The 19,818-nt window shown below is 38.1% G+C and overlaps 1 protein-coding gene across 7 annotated transcripts in view; it reads left to right on the top strand.

Moving 5' to 3' along the window:
- phf14 (PHD finger protein 14) overlaps positions 1–19,818 on the top strand; it is a 132,683-nt gene that overhangs the window by 59,360 nt on the left and 53,505 nt on the right. For 4 of the 7 annotated variants that reach the window (XM_085148943.1, XM_085148942.1, XM_085148945.1 and 1 more), the window contains exons 14-16: positions 97–247; positions 14,653–14,715; positions 16,841–16,962. In XM_085148943.1, coding sequence (XP_085005069.1) covers positions 97–247; positions 14,653–14,715; positions 16,841–16,962 — 336 coding nt within the window. Of the gene's footprint in view, positions 1–96; positions 248–2,136; positions 13,325–14,652; positions 14,716–16,840; positions 16,963–18,371; positions 18,976–19,818 lie in introns of those variants that run through there. The other 3 variants (XM_085148946.1, XM_085148947.1, XM_085148948.1) reach the window with 3 other exon arrangements.

Below are 19,818 nucleotides of genomic sequence, written 5' to 3'. Positions count from 1 at the left end.
TACATTAAAGACTGAAGATTTAGGTGTATGATTTAAAAAAAAAAAAAAAATTAATTAATTCAATTAAATGAGTCAAGTCGTTTTCAATTTCCTTAGGCAATGCTCTGAGTGTGACCAAGCCAGCAGCGATGAAGCTGATATTGCCATGGAGACGTTACCAGATGGCACCAAGAGGTCCAGGAGGCAGATCAAAGGACCGATCAAATTCATCCCACAGGAGATGTCACCAGAGCCCAAGAAACATCAAGTAAGAGGCACTGTGTGTACTGACACACTGGAACCAGCTCATATTAGCTAAAATGTGCGAAAGGTTTGCATGCTCTATTGTTCCTCCACTCTAATTACAGTGTATCTCATGTTGTCACTGGCTAACTGACACATTCATATTGATTACAAATAATGAACCTGCGTTCCCATTAGTTCCCTCTTCTTCTAAGGTTATCAGTACGTTGCACACGGTGATCTCATGCAAGCGCAATATAAACAGTGTTACTGCATACAAAATACACACAGGCGTTCTCCTGGTGGAACTCAAAATAATAAAAGAGAAGAAAATGAACTTGAATCAAAAAGTTGTTCCTTTTTGATTCACTGTATTTGGTGAGAAACAAGAGTAGGAAGGTACAAACCCAGTTTGAACAGACTAAACAGATGGACTTCATAGAGACATGTTTTAAAAGCAGGTCTATGCTGTTACTCATTAAAATCCTCAGGCTCAGTAATTCTGATCTCTAGCAAAGATAACTTTGTTTATGTGTATAGATTTTGTGGTTATAAATAGGAATTTAAAAACCAGCATGTCGGCTCAGAAGTACAGTGAGTAATCCAAAGAAATGTTAAACACTTTTGACTATGTTGCTCAGTTCATTTATTGTTTGTTTTTTTTATAAATTTTATTTTCAGTCACAGCAGCATGTTAATAACAAAACATTGAACATACAGTAGTTTGCTGTTCAGTATTTACAATACCCCAAAAGATAACAGAAATAGAGAAAGAAAACAAACAAAGAAACCCCTACAAAACAACAAAAAACAAACAACAACAAACAAATATAAAAATAAAATGTATAAGGGACATTCAGTGTACAGTTAACTATGATAGTGATATAGAGATATGGCATCCGGTCATGATAAGGTGGTCATTTTAAATGTTTCCATGTACATCAGGAATGGCTGCCATGCCTTAAGAAATTTGGTGGTTGAACCTGCCAGTGTATATCTCATCTTTTCTAAATGTAAAAACCTCATGAGCTCTGCAAGCCACTGTTCATGTGTGGGAGGAGCTTCCAGCTTCCATCTTAAAAGTATAAGGCGCCTTGCGATAAGTGAAGCAAAGGCAATAGAATTCGAATAGTATTTTGGCAACGTGATGTCTTGAGGTATCACCCCAAAGATAGCCGTTAGAGCAGAAGGATCATATTTAACGTTACACATCTCTTATAGAGTGTTAAATATAGACACCCAATAGTTATGAAGATTGGGGCATGTCCAAAAGGTATGAAGGAGCGAACCTGTTTCTGCTTTACATCTGTTACACAGAGGGTCAGCTCCTGGATAGAACTTGGCTAACTTTTCCTTGGAGATATGTAATCGGTGTAGGACCTTGAATTGAAGGAGCCCATGCCTGGCACGTATCGAAGAAGAGTGTACCCTCTGGAGAAAAGATTGCCAGAGTTCATCTGTTATAGTCATCCCAAGGTCTTTCTCCCACTGTGCTTTAAGGATGGAGAGCATTTATTGTTCTTTTTAAGCTAAAGACGGCATATTTATTGACTTTCTGCGACCGGTCACTTGGTCTACTTTTTTAAGGTTTCATCTTTCTGGTTCCAGATGGTGTTGATGCTAAAGTAAAAAGTTAAGCCGCTTGTGATTAAAGCTGGACACTAGTCTGTACATTTCTAATCAAATACAAATATCAGATTAGATATGACCACATTTGGCTCAAAGTTATTATCAGTGTACATATTTATTTATTTATATATGTATATGTATGTATATACATATGTTGTTGTTTTTATGTTTTGTTGTGTGTGTGTGTGTGTGTGTTTTGTATCCAGGCCTCTAAGGCAAACGTATTTTTGCCCACATGGTGATAGTTTTTTGTTTTTTTTTTCTTCTATTTTCCAAATTAAACAGTCAAACAACAGGTAACATCCACAGAAAAGGAAGAAACAAGAGATTTTGGGATAAAATCAACGAAATCATATACAGTATTCCCTGTCTGCAAAAAAAAATAAAAATAATTAAAAAAAATTGTGTGATCATCAAGGTTTTGCAGTCTGCTTCACTAGCTAACTATATATAACTACAGTGGTCCCTTGTTATCGCGGTAGTTATGTTCTAACAATAACCTGCGATAAATGATCCACAAAGTAGCCGACTTTATTTTTTACAATTATTATAGATGTTTTAAGGCTGTAAAGACCCTCACTACACACTTTATACACTTTTCTCAGACAGGCAGGAACATTTTCACACTTTTTTCTCTTGTTTAAACTCTAAGTTCAAACCTTGTAGAAACATAAATGCAGTACTATAGAATCAAGCCGAATGCACCCACAGGTGATGATGTTTGGTCGACATTGTTGTGTTTGTTGGGGAGAAAACTTACAAACATACAGTACAGCACTTTAGAGTCAAGCTGATAGCGATTGAAGCATTTATATCACGAAATAGTGCGTTTTCTGTAAATTCTGTGAATCTCGGGCCGGCATTTTCTTTGTGAGTATTTATTACGCGGCGTGCTGCGGGGAAAAGCCTGCTCTAACGTTTGAGTCTAAGGTTTATTTGGAGCACCTGGCGGCTCTTTTTTTCTTCTCATCCGTAAACTCTCTTCATACTCTTTCACATGATTTTTGCGTCGGTGGTAGAAGAGATTTGCTGTGTTTGAGTCTGAGGTGGGGACCGGTTTGCAGCATAATTGCAGAGTACAGTTTTATCTGGTCCGTGTCAGACTTTTCATAACCAAACCATTTCCATGCTACAGAGGTAGCCCCTCGTTTTTTGACTGCTTTTTTCTGTTTGGAGCTACCTCCCATATGGAAAAGATATATATAAATCTTATAAAGTTTGTATCTGTCTTGTGTGAAACTTGTATGAAAACCATACAAGAGTGAAAAAAAGATATAAGATCCCTAGAAAAAGTATATAAATGAAACTTGTATGTTTTGAAAACTTACTAAAACAATACATGAAAGTGGCCACTTTCATGACTAAATCATATAAGCCTTCTATGATTCACTATATGAAGTAGGCCACATCTGATGCAGTTTTTTCTATTTCTTTTCCATATGGGCTGGTTCTGCCTCATCTTCACTGGCCATGCTGGTATTCTCTGTGCTGCACCCACGTGTTGACCATCCAAACGATGAAAAAATATTTCTGTAAACAGTGTATTTTGCAACACAACGAAACAAACGATAGCGTATAATATGAAACGTTAGTTGTTTTAATTTAATCATCCAATATATTTCATCATATCGCACAGCCCTACTTTCTAAGTCCTTTTGGAGATTTATAGCATATGTCATCTGCTTTAATATATATATATACACATGTTTTTCATAATATCAATAAATAAAAAGCTAGTTTTGAGGATTTCTTTTTTTGCTGGTTGGTAACAACTTTCACAAAGTATTTATCTGTACAGTTAAAAGTTCTGGAATAAGTCCTAAGCACAGATTTGTAAGGTTATTAGGGAGATTAGAACTGAAGACATTGGAAATAATCATGAGCTAGTTCACACTTGCACCAGCAAACCTGGTGATTGCTAGTCAGTTTAGAGTTCTGTTTAGGCATTATAAAGAAGCGTGTTGTGTTTTTACAACAAAAGTGTCTCCAAGTCTAGTAATTTGTAGATGATGACTGTAGTTTCCAGACAGTTTGCCAAACATTCTCAGATATTGCAAAGTGTAGTTCTTTTCCCCATTGTTCCCCCATCGTTCTAGGCACAGAGACAGTCACTCAAAATTGCCGCTTTCAGCTAGCAGTCAGCTAGCAGTCAGCTAGCAGTCAGCTAGCAGTCAGCTAGCAGTCAGCTAGCAGTCAGCTAGCAGTCAGCTAGCAGTCAGCTGCTAAATTGAATTGAATTGAACTGAATTTCCTTTTCATTTCAATTCTTTTGATAGAAATTAGTTTTACAGTTAATTTGATCATTCAGACTTTTTATACTGCAAATCACCAAAACTATTTCAAATAAACAGTCCTTCATTCATCCATTTCAATCTAAACAAATAAATAGATACATTTTGAAAAAAAAAGAAAAAGATAAATAAATACAGAAAAATATTATACTTGCATATAAACTTCCTCATAGATCCCAAACCAGATGTGGAGATTATTTCTGAGACTGGTAGAACTTAATTTTTCATTTTGCCCGCTGGGTTGTTCCCTCCTCAGACTTTTTGTTTTAATTATGAGCATGTCCTTCATTCCTTCTTTTAGGCTGATTTATTCTTTAGATTTCTTTAAACTCTTATATTGTGGAAAAGTCTTGAGTGACCCATTATTTCTCAAAATTTTGTTAAGAGAGGCCAAACTTTCAACGATTTATTTTATCGTGTATTCTTTTTGCTTAATGAAGGTGTTTCAGAGTTATCCTTTGGACATTGTTTAGTCCAGTTCTTGTAACTCAAAGGGGGATGTTTTTTCAAGCTCTGTTTTAACTTTGAAACCATACAAATTAAAGTCTGTTAGACCAGTGTTAACTTGATCAATATCTGTGGGTGTGTAACTCTTATCAGCTGTTTTGGGGTTTTATCGGGGCTGGGTTGATGTCTATGAAAATGTGCGACAGGAATGAGCAAACAAACGAAGCAACCTCGTGGCGCCTTCCTGAAAATGGGATATTAGAGGACAAAAAAAAAAAATGCTAAAATCGCTCATTTTAATTTTGCCATAAACTTCTGGAAAACACAAAGACGAGGATTGTTTTTATGACATTTTCCGTAAATACTTTGTATCAGTCAATTCCTGCACCTTTTAACACGCACACGTTAGAATAACGGCAAACATAGAGATGATATTTGGGCTGGAGTTTGGAAGTCGTTGGCCTTCTGTGAGGGGTCGGAGAGCTGTTTGAATGGTCACCTAATTTGTGACAAAAGAATCCACTTATGATAGTCTGTGCTCTCTTTTGCTGTGTTGGTTTTGGCCTTCAAGTTACTGCAGCGATTCACCAGGTCACAGGAAAGTTTAAAAATACAGGTGGTTCACAGCCGGCAAGTTCCTGCATTTTAAAATCATGTAATTTATAAATTATTTGTAAAACCACTGTTAAGACAACTACTTAATATATTTAACAGATCATATTATTGAAGTGTTTATTTATTTATTCATCATCCTGATGGCTCCTGCAGCTTCCCACAGACTCATATCATGAGGATGTTACTTTGATTGCACAATCACAAAAACTCTATAGAAACTGTATAAATAGCTATCAGCTGTGAATAATCTTGTCATTGCATAGTTAAAAAAACAATAGTTCTGTGGGGTTGGAAGCGCTGTTTCCACAGTAGCTCATTAAGACTGGGTTGAATTCTGTTTTGATTCTCTCCTACCTGTCACCAAGTTTTTGCACCTATAACTAACTAAATACTGCAGTTTGTGGGACATGCACCATTTGTTGGATTTGAAGTGTCCTTTTCACAGCGCAACATTTTTGAACCAGAGTATTAAAATAAATAAATAATAAAAAATAAATCGCAAAGGGTGATATACTAAGATTAGCGGCAGACAACGTGATCATTGCCGCTGTGACTATTAATCGACGTAATCAACTTTAATTTGATGCAGCGTGGAAAAAAAAAATGCACAGAAATAAATTATTTTTCAAGAATAATTAAATAGATTCAACATCTTTCTTCAACTGAACTGCAGACTGCACAGATGGAAAAAGTACTATAGCTTACTAGGGTATATTAGACTTAACAGTTACTATATACAGTAATGGACTTCTATACATTTTACATCAGATCAAAACTTTGGGTGTAAAATTCAGTAATTATTTATTAAAAGCTCGACATTTTAAATGAGAACAAGAAAGAAAAGGATATCTTTGTGCCCCCTTTTCCCTGTTCATGCCCTATCGGCCCCCCTGGCTAAACTTTGCTAGATCCGCCCCTGCACAGTTACCAGCCGTCAGCTAGAAAAAGATCCTGGTGTAGAAAGTAATATTAAATAAATTCTAACAACAGATTATCAAGCTTAAACGTGCTGCTGTTGTTCAGCCGCTGGTTTCCTCTTTCTGGTGCAAAGTGGGCCAAAAACAAACGAGAGACGGACTTGCGACAGAAAAGCCGATCATTGATCAGTTTCATGATTGAAGTAGCAGCAGGAGAGGGAGGGAGAGAAGAGGCAGTCGCTCCATATATCGGTTGTTAAGCTTAACGCTGGAATGCTTTACAAACATTCAGAGATGAACTTACACACTTGCTTTACTTCTCTCTTGGATAACTTTCTCAGAGATGAAATGCCGGTTTGGTAGCGAGGCTACAAATACTCAACCAGACCGCTGACAGGTCTCGCATGCCACAGCCGCTCTATCATGTGATGCATACTGCTCCAACGTGCTACGGTTATGAGCCAAGTTACGCCATGTAGCAAGTTTTGTGAGGTGCTTTTTTGATATTTAATGGATCGGATTACATTTTTTATTTCTCTCCGATATGCGATCCAGTATTTTAGGTCAGTATCGGACCGACACCGATACGTAATATCGGATCGGTCCATCTCTAGTTAGAACACAGTGGCAGTTTGGCCCCAGACATGTGCCGAGAACACTGCTGGAGATCTTGAGGATTAAGCTGCTTTCTGATTTTCCTTGCAGCCCCAGCCACTTAGGCATTTCAGTGCAGTATTTATCTTCAAATTCAAGGTGAGCAATGGCAGCTGCTGAAAGCCCCCTGCTTTGCATTTTTAATGCTTTTATGAAGGCAGAGAGCACTGGCACTTCTCTAAAGCCATGTTTCAATTTATCAGGACTGGCAAATCGACTTCCTGCTGGCCTTAATGGCTCAAGTGTGTGTGTGTCTGTGTTTGTATACCCAGACATTTTCCTTTGGCAATAGGCTTAACACCGCTAAATGACACCTAACTACAAGTCTTGCAGCTTGTAGGTAGTAATGTGTACTGGAGGAAAACCTTTTAAAGTCAGCCAATGAGACCCATTTTTTTTAATGCTGCATAGCTACATATGTTTGATTACTGAAGACCATGTGAAGTTCTCACACTGAGTTTCATGCAGGAGCAATTCACAACCACAATCTGCCTATACATGGGAATAATATAGGACTTTACCCAAAATAAATTCCAAATTATTTCATCCTGTTTCTTTTAGTTTAGAAGATCCTAAACCTCAATCCAGCTCTGCTTGTGAACTATTATGTTATTATGCTTTTTAAAGCAGAAGCTTTCATCATTGAAACATATAAAAAACTGAAAGTGACAGAAAAAATAGCTGCACCTATAAACAAAGGCACTTAAGGCACTTTATAAAGGCACTTTAGATTGCAGGATTCCAACTGTGCCCAGTTTCCAGTAGAGTGCATGTGACTTTGACACAATCTCCTTTCCAAACAAAACAAAAACAAAATAAACAATGAAAGGAGAAAAAAAGTGAATTTTGCCACGACCTAAAGACCTAAATGTCACCTTTGTGGCCTCTACGCAGCTGGCTGTTGTCAACAGGGTTGTAACATGGGGTGTTTTACCAACGAGTGACTAAAATGAATTAACTATGATTAATCACAGTGAATATCAGTTTCACTATCTGCACCCTACCCTGATTGCTGTCAAAACTCTTGAACTGAGAAGTAATTCAAGTTTAACCTGTCTGATAAAATTAAACAAGCGTAAGAACTGATGAGAAACAAAATCATTGACATTTGTGATTTTGGAAATGGTTACAAAGTCCTTTCTAAGGCTTTGGGACTCCAGGGAAACCAAGGTAAGAGCCCTTATCCACTAAAATGGAGAAAACTGTGGCAAACTTTCAAACTTTCTATCAAAATGATTCTAATAACACATTGGGTCGTGACCTCCTGGATAAGGTGTCAGAATCCGGAACAATATCTCCAGGCCTCACTTGTCTCAGTTAAGGTTAGTGTTCTTGATTCAGCAATGAGACGTACACTGGGAAAAAATAACCAAGGGAGAGTTCCATAGCTGGCCAAAATGAACACAAGTCAAAACACATTTTGATGATACACAAGACTTTTGGGGAAATATTCTGCAGACTGGTGGGACAAAACCCTTGAATGTGCCAGAATGAAAACAATTCTGCCAAAAATTGTGGGCCAAAGTTCCTCCACATCGATGTGAAAGACTCATTGCCGTTTATCACAAGTGCTTGACCCTTGCTGCCAGGGGTGGTACAACCATCTCTTAGGTTTAGGGGGCAGTTGATTTTTCATATAGGACCAGGAAGGTTGGCTAGCTTTTTCCCTTAATAAATGAAATCATTATTGAAAACCTGGATTTTGTATTTACGCAGATTATTTTTGTCTAATGCTAAGATTGGTTTAATGTTTTGAAGCATGTAACTTTGACAAATATAAACTTCCAGTCAAAAGTTTTAGAACCCCCCAATTTTTCCCAGTTATTTATTACAGTTCATGTCGTTCAAGTCCAATGAATAGTTTGAAATGGTCAAAGTAGAGCTGGGCGATATAAGATTTTTTTATATCACGATATGTTTTTTTCATTTCAGGCAATAACAATATATATCACGATATAAGATTTAAATGTGCCGTTGCTCACAAGTAAAATGTGAAATAATCAGCAGCTTGTTTTGATTTAAATATTTATTTCCCATAATAAGTTCAACAGGGCAGATGTACTTAAGGAACATGAGACTTTTTCAGATAAATAAAGGCAAATATTGCAAACTACACAAAAGGCAGCTGCTAAAGCGTTTAAGTTTCAAAATAGAACAAACAAAACAGACTAAATTGTCAATTCCACTTAGAAACAAAATATTAATTCTAAAAATAAATCTTAGTTTGTTTTACAGAAGAACAGACAAAATTGACTAACTTTTGTCAATATCAAATAAACTGAGAACTAAAAGGAAATTCTCAATCTCTCCTTGTTGTATAGCTGAGCTTTTCAAACAGTGTTAACAGTTACTTTAGTCTGACAAAAGCCGAATGACGAATTAGCGCTTCCAGTCAGAGATTGAGCATGCACCGCTTTATTGTATTTCCAGACTTGCTTTCGGCACAATTTACAGTGCACGTTTCTCTGTTTTTGTCAGACTTGAAATAGCCGAAATACCTTCACACTACGGAACTTCTGTGGCTCTTCCGTTCGACAATCTCTCCGGCATTGGAACCATCATCTGTTTTCTCTTCGGTAACCTTCGGTCACGCTCTCGGTTGATTTTTCTCTAGTCGCCACACTCATTTCCTCCATTACAGCAGCGGCTGGCTGCTTCCCAAACAAGTATGTGCGGCTTGGCACTTGTGCTGTACGTAACAAGTCACGTGACGTGACGCTTCGGCTGTGATTGGTTCGGCTCTGCGCTACTTGATTTTGATTGGCTGTTCTGCTTTTTCTTTTTTTTAAGAGGACAAGAGAGATGAGGCCTATCGCAATAGTTTAACTTTTCTATCGAGAAAAGGTTATTTCGCAATACATATCGTTATCGTTCTATCGCCCAGCTCTAGTACAAAGGTACAAATGTTTTTGTTTGTTTGTTTTAAAGGTACGGTTAACCAAAAGTGAAAAATATCAGAATTATACAAAGAGGCCTTTTTCAGGGAACACAACATAGATTAACAATTTAAAGCTGTTCCTCAGCAATAGAGGTTGATCAAGCCTTGAAATCTACAGTATTGTACTGCAGAAAGTAGTGTGTTGCTACAAAAATGGTGAGAAAAAGGCGATTAACAATGGAAGAGAGACAGACCATCATAACATGTAGGTGTTTCCTACAGAGAAATTGCAAAGAACATCAAAGTGCCTGTAAGTACAGTTTTCTTCTCCATCAAAAGTCTCTCAGAAACAAACTAACAGGAAAAGGTCTGACAGACCCAAAGCCACAACTAAATCAGAGGACACGTTTCTGAGAGTTAACAGTTTGCGTGATAGGCTGCTCACAGGACAACAGCTTCAAGCACAGCTTAATAGTGGTCATAGTAAGCATGACTCAGTTTCAACTGCGAAGAGAAGACTTCCAGCTGCAGGTTTGACAGGACGAGTTGCAGCAAGACAGCCATTGCTAAGACGTCATAATAAGACAAATAGGCTTGCCTGGGCCATGAAACACTGCCAATGGAAGACTGGAAGGAGGTTTTATGGACTGATGAATCAAAATTTTGGTTCAAATCTTCGGTTCATCACACATTTGTAAAGACAAAGTATTCACCACATTCCTGCTTTGTTGGTAGTGGCTCCTGAGAAGCAATTCTACAACCAATCTGTTTGATCAACACTAGTTAATCTGTGACACCAGTTAATACAAAACAACCTCTTTCCTTTACATTTTTGCTTATTTGGTGAAGGGGACCCCTTCCTTGGGGATAAATGATCCTTCATATCATGAGTCGAAGGTGCAGACACAAATTAATATTTGCGTTGCGAACACCTATGAGTTCTCTTCTCCTTTGTCTTCGGCATACTACGTTTGTTGCTAGCCTCTAGCCAAACAGATAAAAAATTAGGTGTCACTGTGGTGTCTATCTCAGTCACTGTGTTTAAGATGTCAGGGCAACATGGCAGCTTCACAAACCAAGATCTCTCCTGTGTTTTTAATGGAGAAACTTTAGTTTTGAGAGAATACATTAATTTGTTGGAAGGCCTAATTACAAACCAATCAGTGTATATTTATAATTACGAAGTATAACTTAAAGAACAGTCAGTTGTTCTGAAGCTATTGTAATGACGCCTTCACCTAAATTTTACCTGAGTTATGGAAAAAGGTGGCAAATTGAAATTAGCGTGTCTTCTTATGCTCTGTTAATTTTTCTAATCCTGTGCAATAATTCATGCTTCTTAAAGATGCACTGATGTACTTAATTAAAGATTGATTTTGCCTGGGACGTATGAACTGCCCACATTTTTAATTTCCTCACCTGAGCAGAGCCTGAGAGTAGCTATGCTATGTGGCTGAACATTTTTCAGCTGATCCAGCTCACTCTGTTCTCCCTGGGTTTATAGATTACTTTAACTGGCACTACTTTAATACAAAAATTATTAAATAATGTCAAGCCTTTTATTTGGTGCTTCACTCACAGGAGAAAAGGAACCATGAAGGAGCCAATTGGCAGCAATCTTGCAGTTAACATTCTTAATGATAAGTGCTCCATCTGGCAAGTGGTGCTGAGCCAAAGGCGACAGATGGGATTGTTTTCACAATCTGTTTAAATATGTTGTCAATTTTTCTTCCCCTTTTAAACTCTCTCCAGCAGCTCAGATATTTGCTTGAAATAAGGTGTTTTCTCACACTCGTATTCAACTTATGGTATCCTTTGTTCTGTGAGAAGAATGGACACCAGAAAGGTTTATTTCTATGCTTGTCCACTTTGTGGCATCCACGGGTATTTCATCTGTAGTTGCTTGAAGTCATGGAATATCATTCGCTTTTTTTGCTTTCTAGTCACCATCTTTGGTTTCTGGTCATTGCTTCCAATGTAGCTTAAGAGTTTACCAACAGTGCTGTGAATGAAGTTGCGAAATAAAAGCATTTAATTCATCTACTTGGCTGGCTCACAGTCTAAACCTTATCATTTTTTTAGTAACACCCCCTCTGAATGAAGTTTTTTCCTTCTAAGTTAATTGAATTAGCCCCCAAGAAGAAACTGTATGAAAATTATTTCTATGTGAAAGTAGAATACTTTTCATTTTATGTAGAAGAAATACATATATGTATATGTACAGGGTGGGTCATTTATATGGATACCCCCTAATAAAATGGGAATGGTTGGTGATATTAAAGTCCTGTTTGTGGCACATTAGTATATGTGAGGGGGCAAACTCCTCAAGATGGGTGGTGACCATGGTGGCCATTTAGAAGTCGGCCATCTTGGATACAACTTTTGTTTTTTCAATAGGAAGAGGGCCATGTGACACATCAAACTTATTGGTAATGTCACAAGAAAAACAATGGTGTGCTTGGTTTCAACGTAACTTTATTCATTCATGTTTTTTGTAGCATGCGTGCTTGCTGTTTTTGTCTGCTTCCACTTGTCTTTGCACTAGGATGATGTTGGAGTAAATGTGCAGTCATATTCGTTGTGTTGCCACTAGTGCTGTCAGCGTTAATCTCGTTGAAATGATGTTAACGCCACAACACGGCAAATCTCCGTTAACGGGCTACCGCGGATCGCCCCGGGCGTGGGGCTGGAAGGCATCAACACGTTAACAAGCTAACTGCGCTAACACACTAGTTCCCACCAATTGAGCATTGTGTGGCACATCCGACATACTGTTCTACTTTTGTCCATGACAGGCTTACCTTCAGGGTCATACTTCACATGAAAACCAAAATAGTTCCAAACGCCAGATCTGAATGAGGGTGGGGGAGGTTCAATTTCGGCTAGCGTTGAGGCAGTTGCCATGTTGCATTGAGCTTAGCTTCTTTCTTGCTAGCTTGCGCTGTGCTCAGTGGATCTGCACTCGACAGTGCAGCCTAGGCGGAGTAGTCGAACGCAGATCCATTGAGCTTTCAACACAGACAGCATTGTCAGAAGGAAAGTTGATAAAATAAATGAAAAATTTTGTATTGTTCGATACATATGCGTACCGAACCCTGTGTGTGTGTGTGTGTGTGTGTATATATACACATATATACATAGAGGCAGATTGATATTTTTTTCTGTTTTTTTGCAGCGCTTCTAATGTCATACGCACATAGAGAGCCAAATGAAATGATTAATGAACCCAGATTAATCCATTTTCCAAAATATCTTTCTTTAACAAACTTTGAACATTAATACCAATTTCTCTTTGAAGCAGACATTAAAAAACAAGATTAAACACAACATAAATATAACAAAGTGCATAACTTAATAAAATTATTACGATATGACCAAATATCTTACGAAGGTAAAAGCATATCTGAAATCCTAACCAATGCATTTAAATTAAATGAAAATAATTTGAAATGCCATGATTTAGTGATAATATAATATATATAATTAAATAAGATGCTATATATTTAAAGTTCCAGTCCATGACTTGTTGAAAAAAGTAACAGCATATGTCTCCTTTTTGGCACATTTGACACTGACCCAATGTAAAGTTTAAAAGAGGAGAAACAATAATGACATAAAGTTTCCATGTGCCAGGAATTTTATCTCTCAGCTGGAGTGGAAAGACAAAAGGATGTTAATCATTATATCATCCATAGTGATGCATCTCCTTACTGTTATGTGTTTATGGTCACTGTTATAATACAGCCTGGACTGTGAATAGATACCCAGTTTGTTTAATAAAGACAAGGGAAGATACTGATAGAAACAACTGTTCATCTATTATTATGTCAGATTGTTTGTCTATGACTGTAATTAGATAATGATCAGACCCCGTACTGTCAACTGCTGCAACAAAAAACAAAACATACAGCAACTGGTACACAAAAATCAGAAAATGCACAGATACATAAATCAACAGTCTTCTTGTTGTGTGTTTGTGTGTGTGTGGGTCTGAGCGAAACTGAGTGTCTGTGTATGTGACTTTGTCACGAAGTGTATTTGATAATAAGGGTGGGAAGCCGCAATGACAGCCCCCAGGAGCCAAAGGCAGATAGAGATAGATCAAGGAGATCAACCCACCCGCAGGCCCCAAGAGTACCGAAGACCCGAGGCTGCACATTTTGTCGACAACTGCGCGTCTGTCCGAGCAGGAGGTAGACCTCAGATGGGGTGCCCATTGCCAAAGGGCGAGAGGCAGCCAACCCCGCTAGAGGCTGTTCACCCTAGCAACCAAGAATTGCCCAGGACTTGGCAGAGTCCCGAGCCCCCTACCCCCACCACTCTCCCACGCAGAAGAGGTCCAAGAAACCCAAGACCACCACTCCCGAGAGAGTGGTTCAAAGACCACGACAGAACATCCAGCCGCGCTCCCTGGAACCAACAAGACCTGTACCTGGGCAGCAATGCTCACCTGGAAGCAGTAGGGAAGGATTACCCCACCCTCCATGACCACGTCCCCACAGGGGCCAAAGCTCAGAACCGAACCAGGACCCAGCCAGATCAGTCCACAAACCAGCAAGGGTGTAGGAAGACATGTGTTTGTCATTTCAGTACTCTTCCATAGATTCTATCTGTAGATTCTTCCATAGATAGAACCATAGAGTTTCTTGTCTTCATGTTATACAATGTCTCTTCTTCAAGCTACCTTTGGCAGCCCCTTCCTGTTCCTTCAAGGACACAATCTAAGGCAAATGAAATGAACCAAGAATGCCACATTGCTTGAAAGCCTTTTAGAAAGCAACCAACACCTGGATTACTAAAATTAATTTCTTCTCTGATCTGGATTTCAGCAGAGAAAAATCAAGCTATAAGGTGTCAGACAAGGCTTTGACCCACCCAGAAATAAAAATGTCTTAATTTTTTTCTTAAAATTATATTGTATTGTTTTGTATTTTGTATGGCATTACCATCTCAACCATTTACATTACCGTTCGGATTTTTAATTTATTTTTTTAAATAGAGAACCAGAGGGCAGAAGAGGAAGAGAGTTCCAGTCTGTGAGGAGCGAGAAGATAAAATTGAGGTTTGTTGATTTATTTCTCTACAGAAAAAAGGTATTGTTCTAAACAACATGTTCCTGAGACATTCAGTTAAGCTCTTCTACCTTTACCCACGTTTGCTTCTTTGTCGCACTCTGTCATTCCAGGTTTTTTTGTTTTTGCCTTTTCTTACTCCTATCTGCCAGTATTGTTCCTCTATTGAAATTCAAAAATAGTTAATTGTTTCTTCAAGAAGAATCCTACTGTTTAAAGGAACTGACTTTCCTCACAGTACAGATTTCAATACATACTTTAAGGATGTAAGAGGAAGAATGCAAATGTTTTTAAGCTTTTTTTTCTCTCCTTTGCCGAGTTTGTGATTGCGAGACTGACAGAAAAGGTCAAGCTGGGCTAATAAGACCAAAGCTGTTTACCCCTTAGCTTAAAACACTGGTGAGGTGTTGTTGTCATCCTGCCGGGCAGGTGAACACCTAATTTGTAAATGCATTAACTTCAAATAGATATCACAGGTATATCTATGACAATGTTGGATGAGTTTGAGGTCAGAGGTCAGAGAATCTTGTGACTGTGATAACTCAAGAAGGAAGTCAACTAGAATTTTGAAATTGATACTATAGGTGCATCTACAAAGAAAGAAGTTTTGGACAAATCTCAGTCACTTTGACCTCAAAGTCAGAGGTCAAGTGTTATGAAAATCTTGTGAACAAGGCAAATGTGTGTCTACTAGGAGACTGAGGGGCACATCTGTGTATCTGTTTTCTTATACACAAGATGGTACAGTGCACGACTTGATGTGTTGTTGTTTATTTTTAGAATTAGTTGTGCTCATGACAGAGTTGTAGAAACTTTTGTACATACACACTTCAGTTGGTTTTAATGAACAAGTTAGACAGTTAGACAGCCCTGATGCTGATAATCACTGTTTAATAACATTCAACTATTTTGGTTTTGGGATGCTCATGGATGATTCCAAGTTCTGAATGTTGTCTCAGGTACGTAATAAACTCAGAGCAAATATTCCTATAGACTGATGGACTCATTTTATGAAAACGTCATTACTACTGGCATGTAGCTTTAATCTGATCTGTCATGTTTCCTGATCGTGGTACAGACTTTACTATAAAGTTGCATTTTATAGGAACTTCTGTTGAAAAAACAATTCATTAAGTTTTTTGTGAACTTTCTGAGGTTTAGGTATGCAAACAAGTAAAGATGCAAAAAGTTAGTATTTTACAGGCTCCAGGATATTAATGTTTATGTCATTTTTAATAACACATGCACAGATAAAAGGAGTTATGTTCCTGTGTATGCTGATTTATTAATGTGACTGCTTGGTTCACATTTGTAATCAGTGAGGAAGTACGTTAGGGAGATTAGGACAAAGTGGACACACTTGGGAACACAGCTGAACAGAATCTAACTGATAAGGCAAAACTGAATATCATGCACATGAGACAGGGGACTATGAAAATAAAACAGGATATGACCAATAAACATGCTGAGACCCAGGCTAAGATGTTTGAACGTGACACAGGGACCGGAGATAAACAGATGACTGATTACCACAGGAAACACTGAGGACAAGAGACGGAGACAAAACTAGAACAGACTGGGCAGGAAACAGAAATAACACAATCATAAGAGCACAGAGAACAAACTCACTCAGAAATCCCAGGGAACAGTGTAATCCTCAAAGGACAAGATGGTGAACTAGAACAGTAAATCATCTCAGATCCAAAAGAAATAAATCACAAGTCAACAACACAACTGAAAATACTGGGTCAAAGATCCAGGACCACAACAGGGTTTTTACCATTTTAGGGGTGAGTACAATAACCTCAGTTTTATCTGAATTTAGAAGCCAGAAATTAGAGGTCATCCAGGTCTTTATGACATTTATGCAGTTTAACTAATTGGTGTGTGTCAACTGGCTTTATGGGTAAATAAAACTGGAAATCATCTGCATAGCATCCATAGAGCTGTTTTAGTAGTTAATGTAAAGTTTCAATAGGGGCCAGTTATCACATTCATCAGTTATATTGTGGAAATAATGCTTTAATGTACTTTCCCCAGTTTAATACTCATTATTTTTTACTACTCAACAAGCACTCATACAGGTCTCATTCCTAATCAGCCTTGTTTCCATAGGAACCTCTGCCACGGGAACGGCGACAACGCCAGTCTGCAATGCAGAAAAAACCAAAAGCTGATGACACGAGGACTGAGTGTACAACCTGCAAAGGACCAGGCGACAATGAAAACCTTGTGAGGTGAGCTAATGCAAGTGTGTGTGTCTCAGAGGTTATTATTTGTGTGTGCGTGCGTGTGTGTGTGTCCCATGACGCAACCATATCCTCCTGATGATTAAAGTTCAGTCTTCATTAGGCTCGGGCTGCCTATGCTCTGCAGAATGAGGGGGTTGACGATTTCTTCTCCATAGGCGCTCTATATTGACCTGCCACATACATTTGCACAGTTCATTAAGGCATAATGAACAGCAGAATTTCTTCTACCCCTGATGTCAGGTGTCTAATAAACAGAATTCTTCTTGGCATTTGGCATTCTATGAAAAAAATAATTTAAAAAAGTTGGTAATAATGGGGACCTTGTCAGGACATTGCCCTGTGATGAAACCCTCAGATTCTTTTTTCCAATTATTTACACTTCCCACTGAACACAGTTCCCTTCATGAACATTGTCTTGTTGCTCTAGAGTGCACATAGACTTGTAACTTTATCAGTTTTTAAAAGGTTATGTTGAAATATAACTTTAGCCGTTCTATTGTAAATTCAAAGATGATGCATGAAGTCACTTGTGTTTTTCATCCATTTTTGTAAAACATCTGTCCTAATCTGCAGGTGTTTGTTTGTTTGTTGGTGCAAAATCAACATTTGCTTTTTTTTCCAAGCTTTTGGATAACTTTAGAAAGGGTTCAGCATCAATTCTGTAATTTTGCTACAGTTTTATTGCAGTGACTAAATTATAAATTCTCATCTCTTCTACTTTACTCATTGTTTCAGTTCCATCATTGATTTAAGTCATTCAAAAAGAAGCTTGACACTCAGTGGTCTCTAGTGTGTACCGCTCTTCTTTTTCTTTACTCGGTATAAATAATGTGGATAGTGTGAATTACTATGTGCTCTAGAATTCACTGTCTTCTTTTCAAGATCAGACAAATAGTGAAGCAACAAATGCCCATCCTTTAAATTAAAAAAAAAGTGCAGAAAATTCTATTGTGACTATTAAATACCCCGATGAGTGACAGGAAACAAAGAAGAGTACAAACACTTTCTCGTGTTTGGATTCTTGTGAGTTGAAATAAAACCATCATCTATCATCCAGTACTTGTGCTGGGTTGATTCAGGCATCCTGTTATTAACTAGAGTTTTATTCAACAGTTTAAATCTTTAATGTCTTTTCTTTTGCAACAATCTGCTAAGTAGTGTCTGTAGTGTAAAGTATCACACCGATGTAGAATGAATGTTACAAATATTACAGTTTTTCATTCACATTGACATGCACCAGTGTCGTTTTAACAGATTGGAATGAGCTCAGCACTTGAGTACTAAAGTATTTGTGTGTTATTTTTGGTGCTCTTGAGGCAGCATTTGAGTTTCAGGGGTTCTGGTCGGGGTGTGAGGTGTGCTGCCCTGACTCTTTCTATCTTTGCATTGCACAGGTTGTGAGAGCTGGGGCAGCTACCTCACCTCCCATAAGAACTCGGGACAGATGACCGTTGGCTTAGAGAGAGAGAGACAAATTGAAGCATTTGAAGAATGGCAGTCAAGTCAGGCTGAAGAACGAGACCATCACGCCGCCCCACAGCCACCTCTGATCCAAACTGGACCAGCGAAATTGAGCAGATCTGTGTGAATCTAAAACACGGAGCCCTACATGATGAATTGTTGTCAGACACAGTTATATTTCATTTCATTACTATATTTTTATTAGTGTTGGACTCTCAACTGCTTGCACATATGACCATTAACTTATCTTATTATTTGGACACAGCTGCATGCAGCAAGATGTTAGGATTTAAACACTTTTGACGACTGACTAAAATACATGAGCAAAAAAACAAAAAGAAAACAAGTAGAAAATGAGAGCGTTTACTATTAAGCCACCTGAAATTAACATCTGTAATACATTTGAGTTATCTTTAACGGTTTTCATGAAATATTGTCATTACTTCTTTAATGTGTGCTGTATTTCCTTTTGAACATTGTTTTAGATTAACATTAGACAGTAACAGTGAAACATGAACACCCGTATTGCTCTGTTCAAGTATAATCAGTCGAGTAGGATCAAGCTTTCTCAATTAATAAAGCAGCTAAGTTTGTTTAGCGTTCAACTCTGTAAAAAATTCTTAAAGGAAGTCCTGTAGTAAGCTGAATGTGCTGCTGTGGAGCACTTTAGACTATGTCTCAACGTAACCCTCTCTGCGTCTAGGCGTACTCCTGAAACCAGCGTTTCGACATGCTTCGCTTTGCTTCTACTCTGGCGTGCCACACATTTGACCTGCCTGTGTCACCTATCGGTTCTGGTCAATGGTGTCTATTATTAAATATGGTTAACTGGAAACTTTCTTGAACGTAGGCTTTTCTAAAGTTGATTGTTGTGTTGTGTGCTGATGAATACTGAGGAGAACAAATATTAAGAAACAGGATTATGTACAGAAAATGCAAAATTTCTAATACACAAAGTTTCTGTTGTATCACATAAAGGAGTAAAGTAATCAACTGTGGTAAGCAGCTGTAGTCGGAAGGAGCTAGTGTAGTTAGCAGTTAGCAGTAATAGCATTTAAATATTAGTCCTAATGTCATTAGTGTCTTTAATGTCTTTACGCATTTAGAAGTCTTCCTTTGTCTCATATCTTGAAGTGACAGTTAAACTGACGTCCTCAGAAAGAAGCGCAGCTGTGTTTGCATGTCTCTGGTGGCCCGAAGTGCTGTCAAAACAATATCTTATTGCTGCTCTCCCAGGGCTTCAGACAAGTGTCAGATTCTGCCCTCAAATGTCACTCCATTGCCTATTTGGGGCCATATATGCATGCTTTTGAGAACAGTTACTGCAGTTGCAGGCATTTTACTGCTGTTTGCTTTTTCCAGAGTTTGTCCAGAAACAGC

Source organism: Neolamprologus multifasciatus, chromosome 22 (genome assembly GCF_963576455.1).
Source record: "Neolamprologus multifasciatus chromosome 22, fNeoMul1.2, whole genome shotgun sequence".
In the NCBI taxonomy this organism is placed as follows: domain Eukaryota; kingdom Metazoa; phylum Chordata; class Actinopteri; order Cichliformes; family Cichlidae; genus Neolamprologus; species Neolamprologus multifasciatus.
This window is presented reverse-complemented; position numbering and strand designations above follow the sequence as displayed.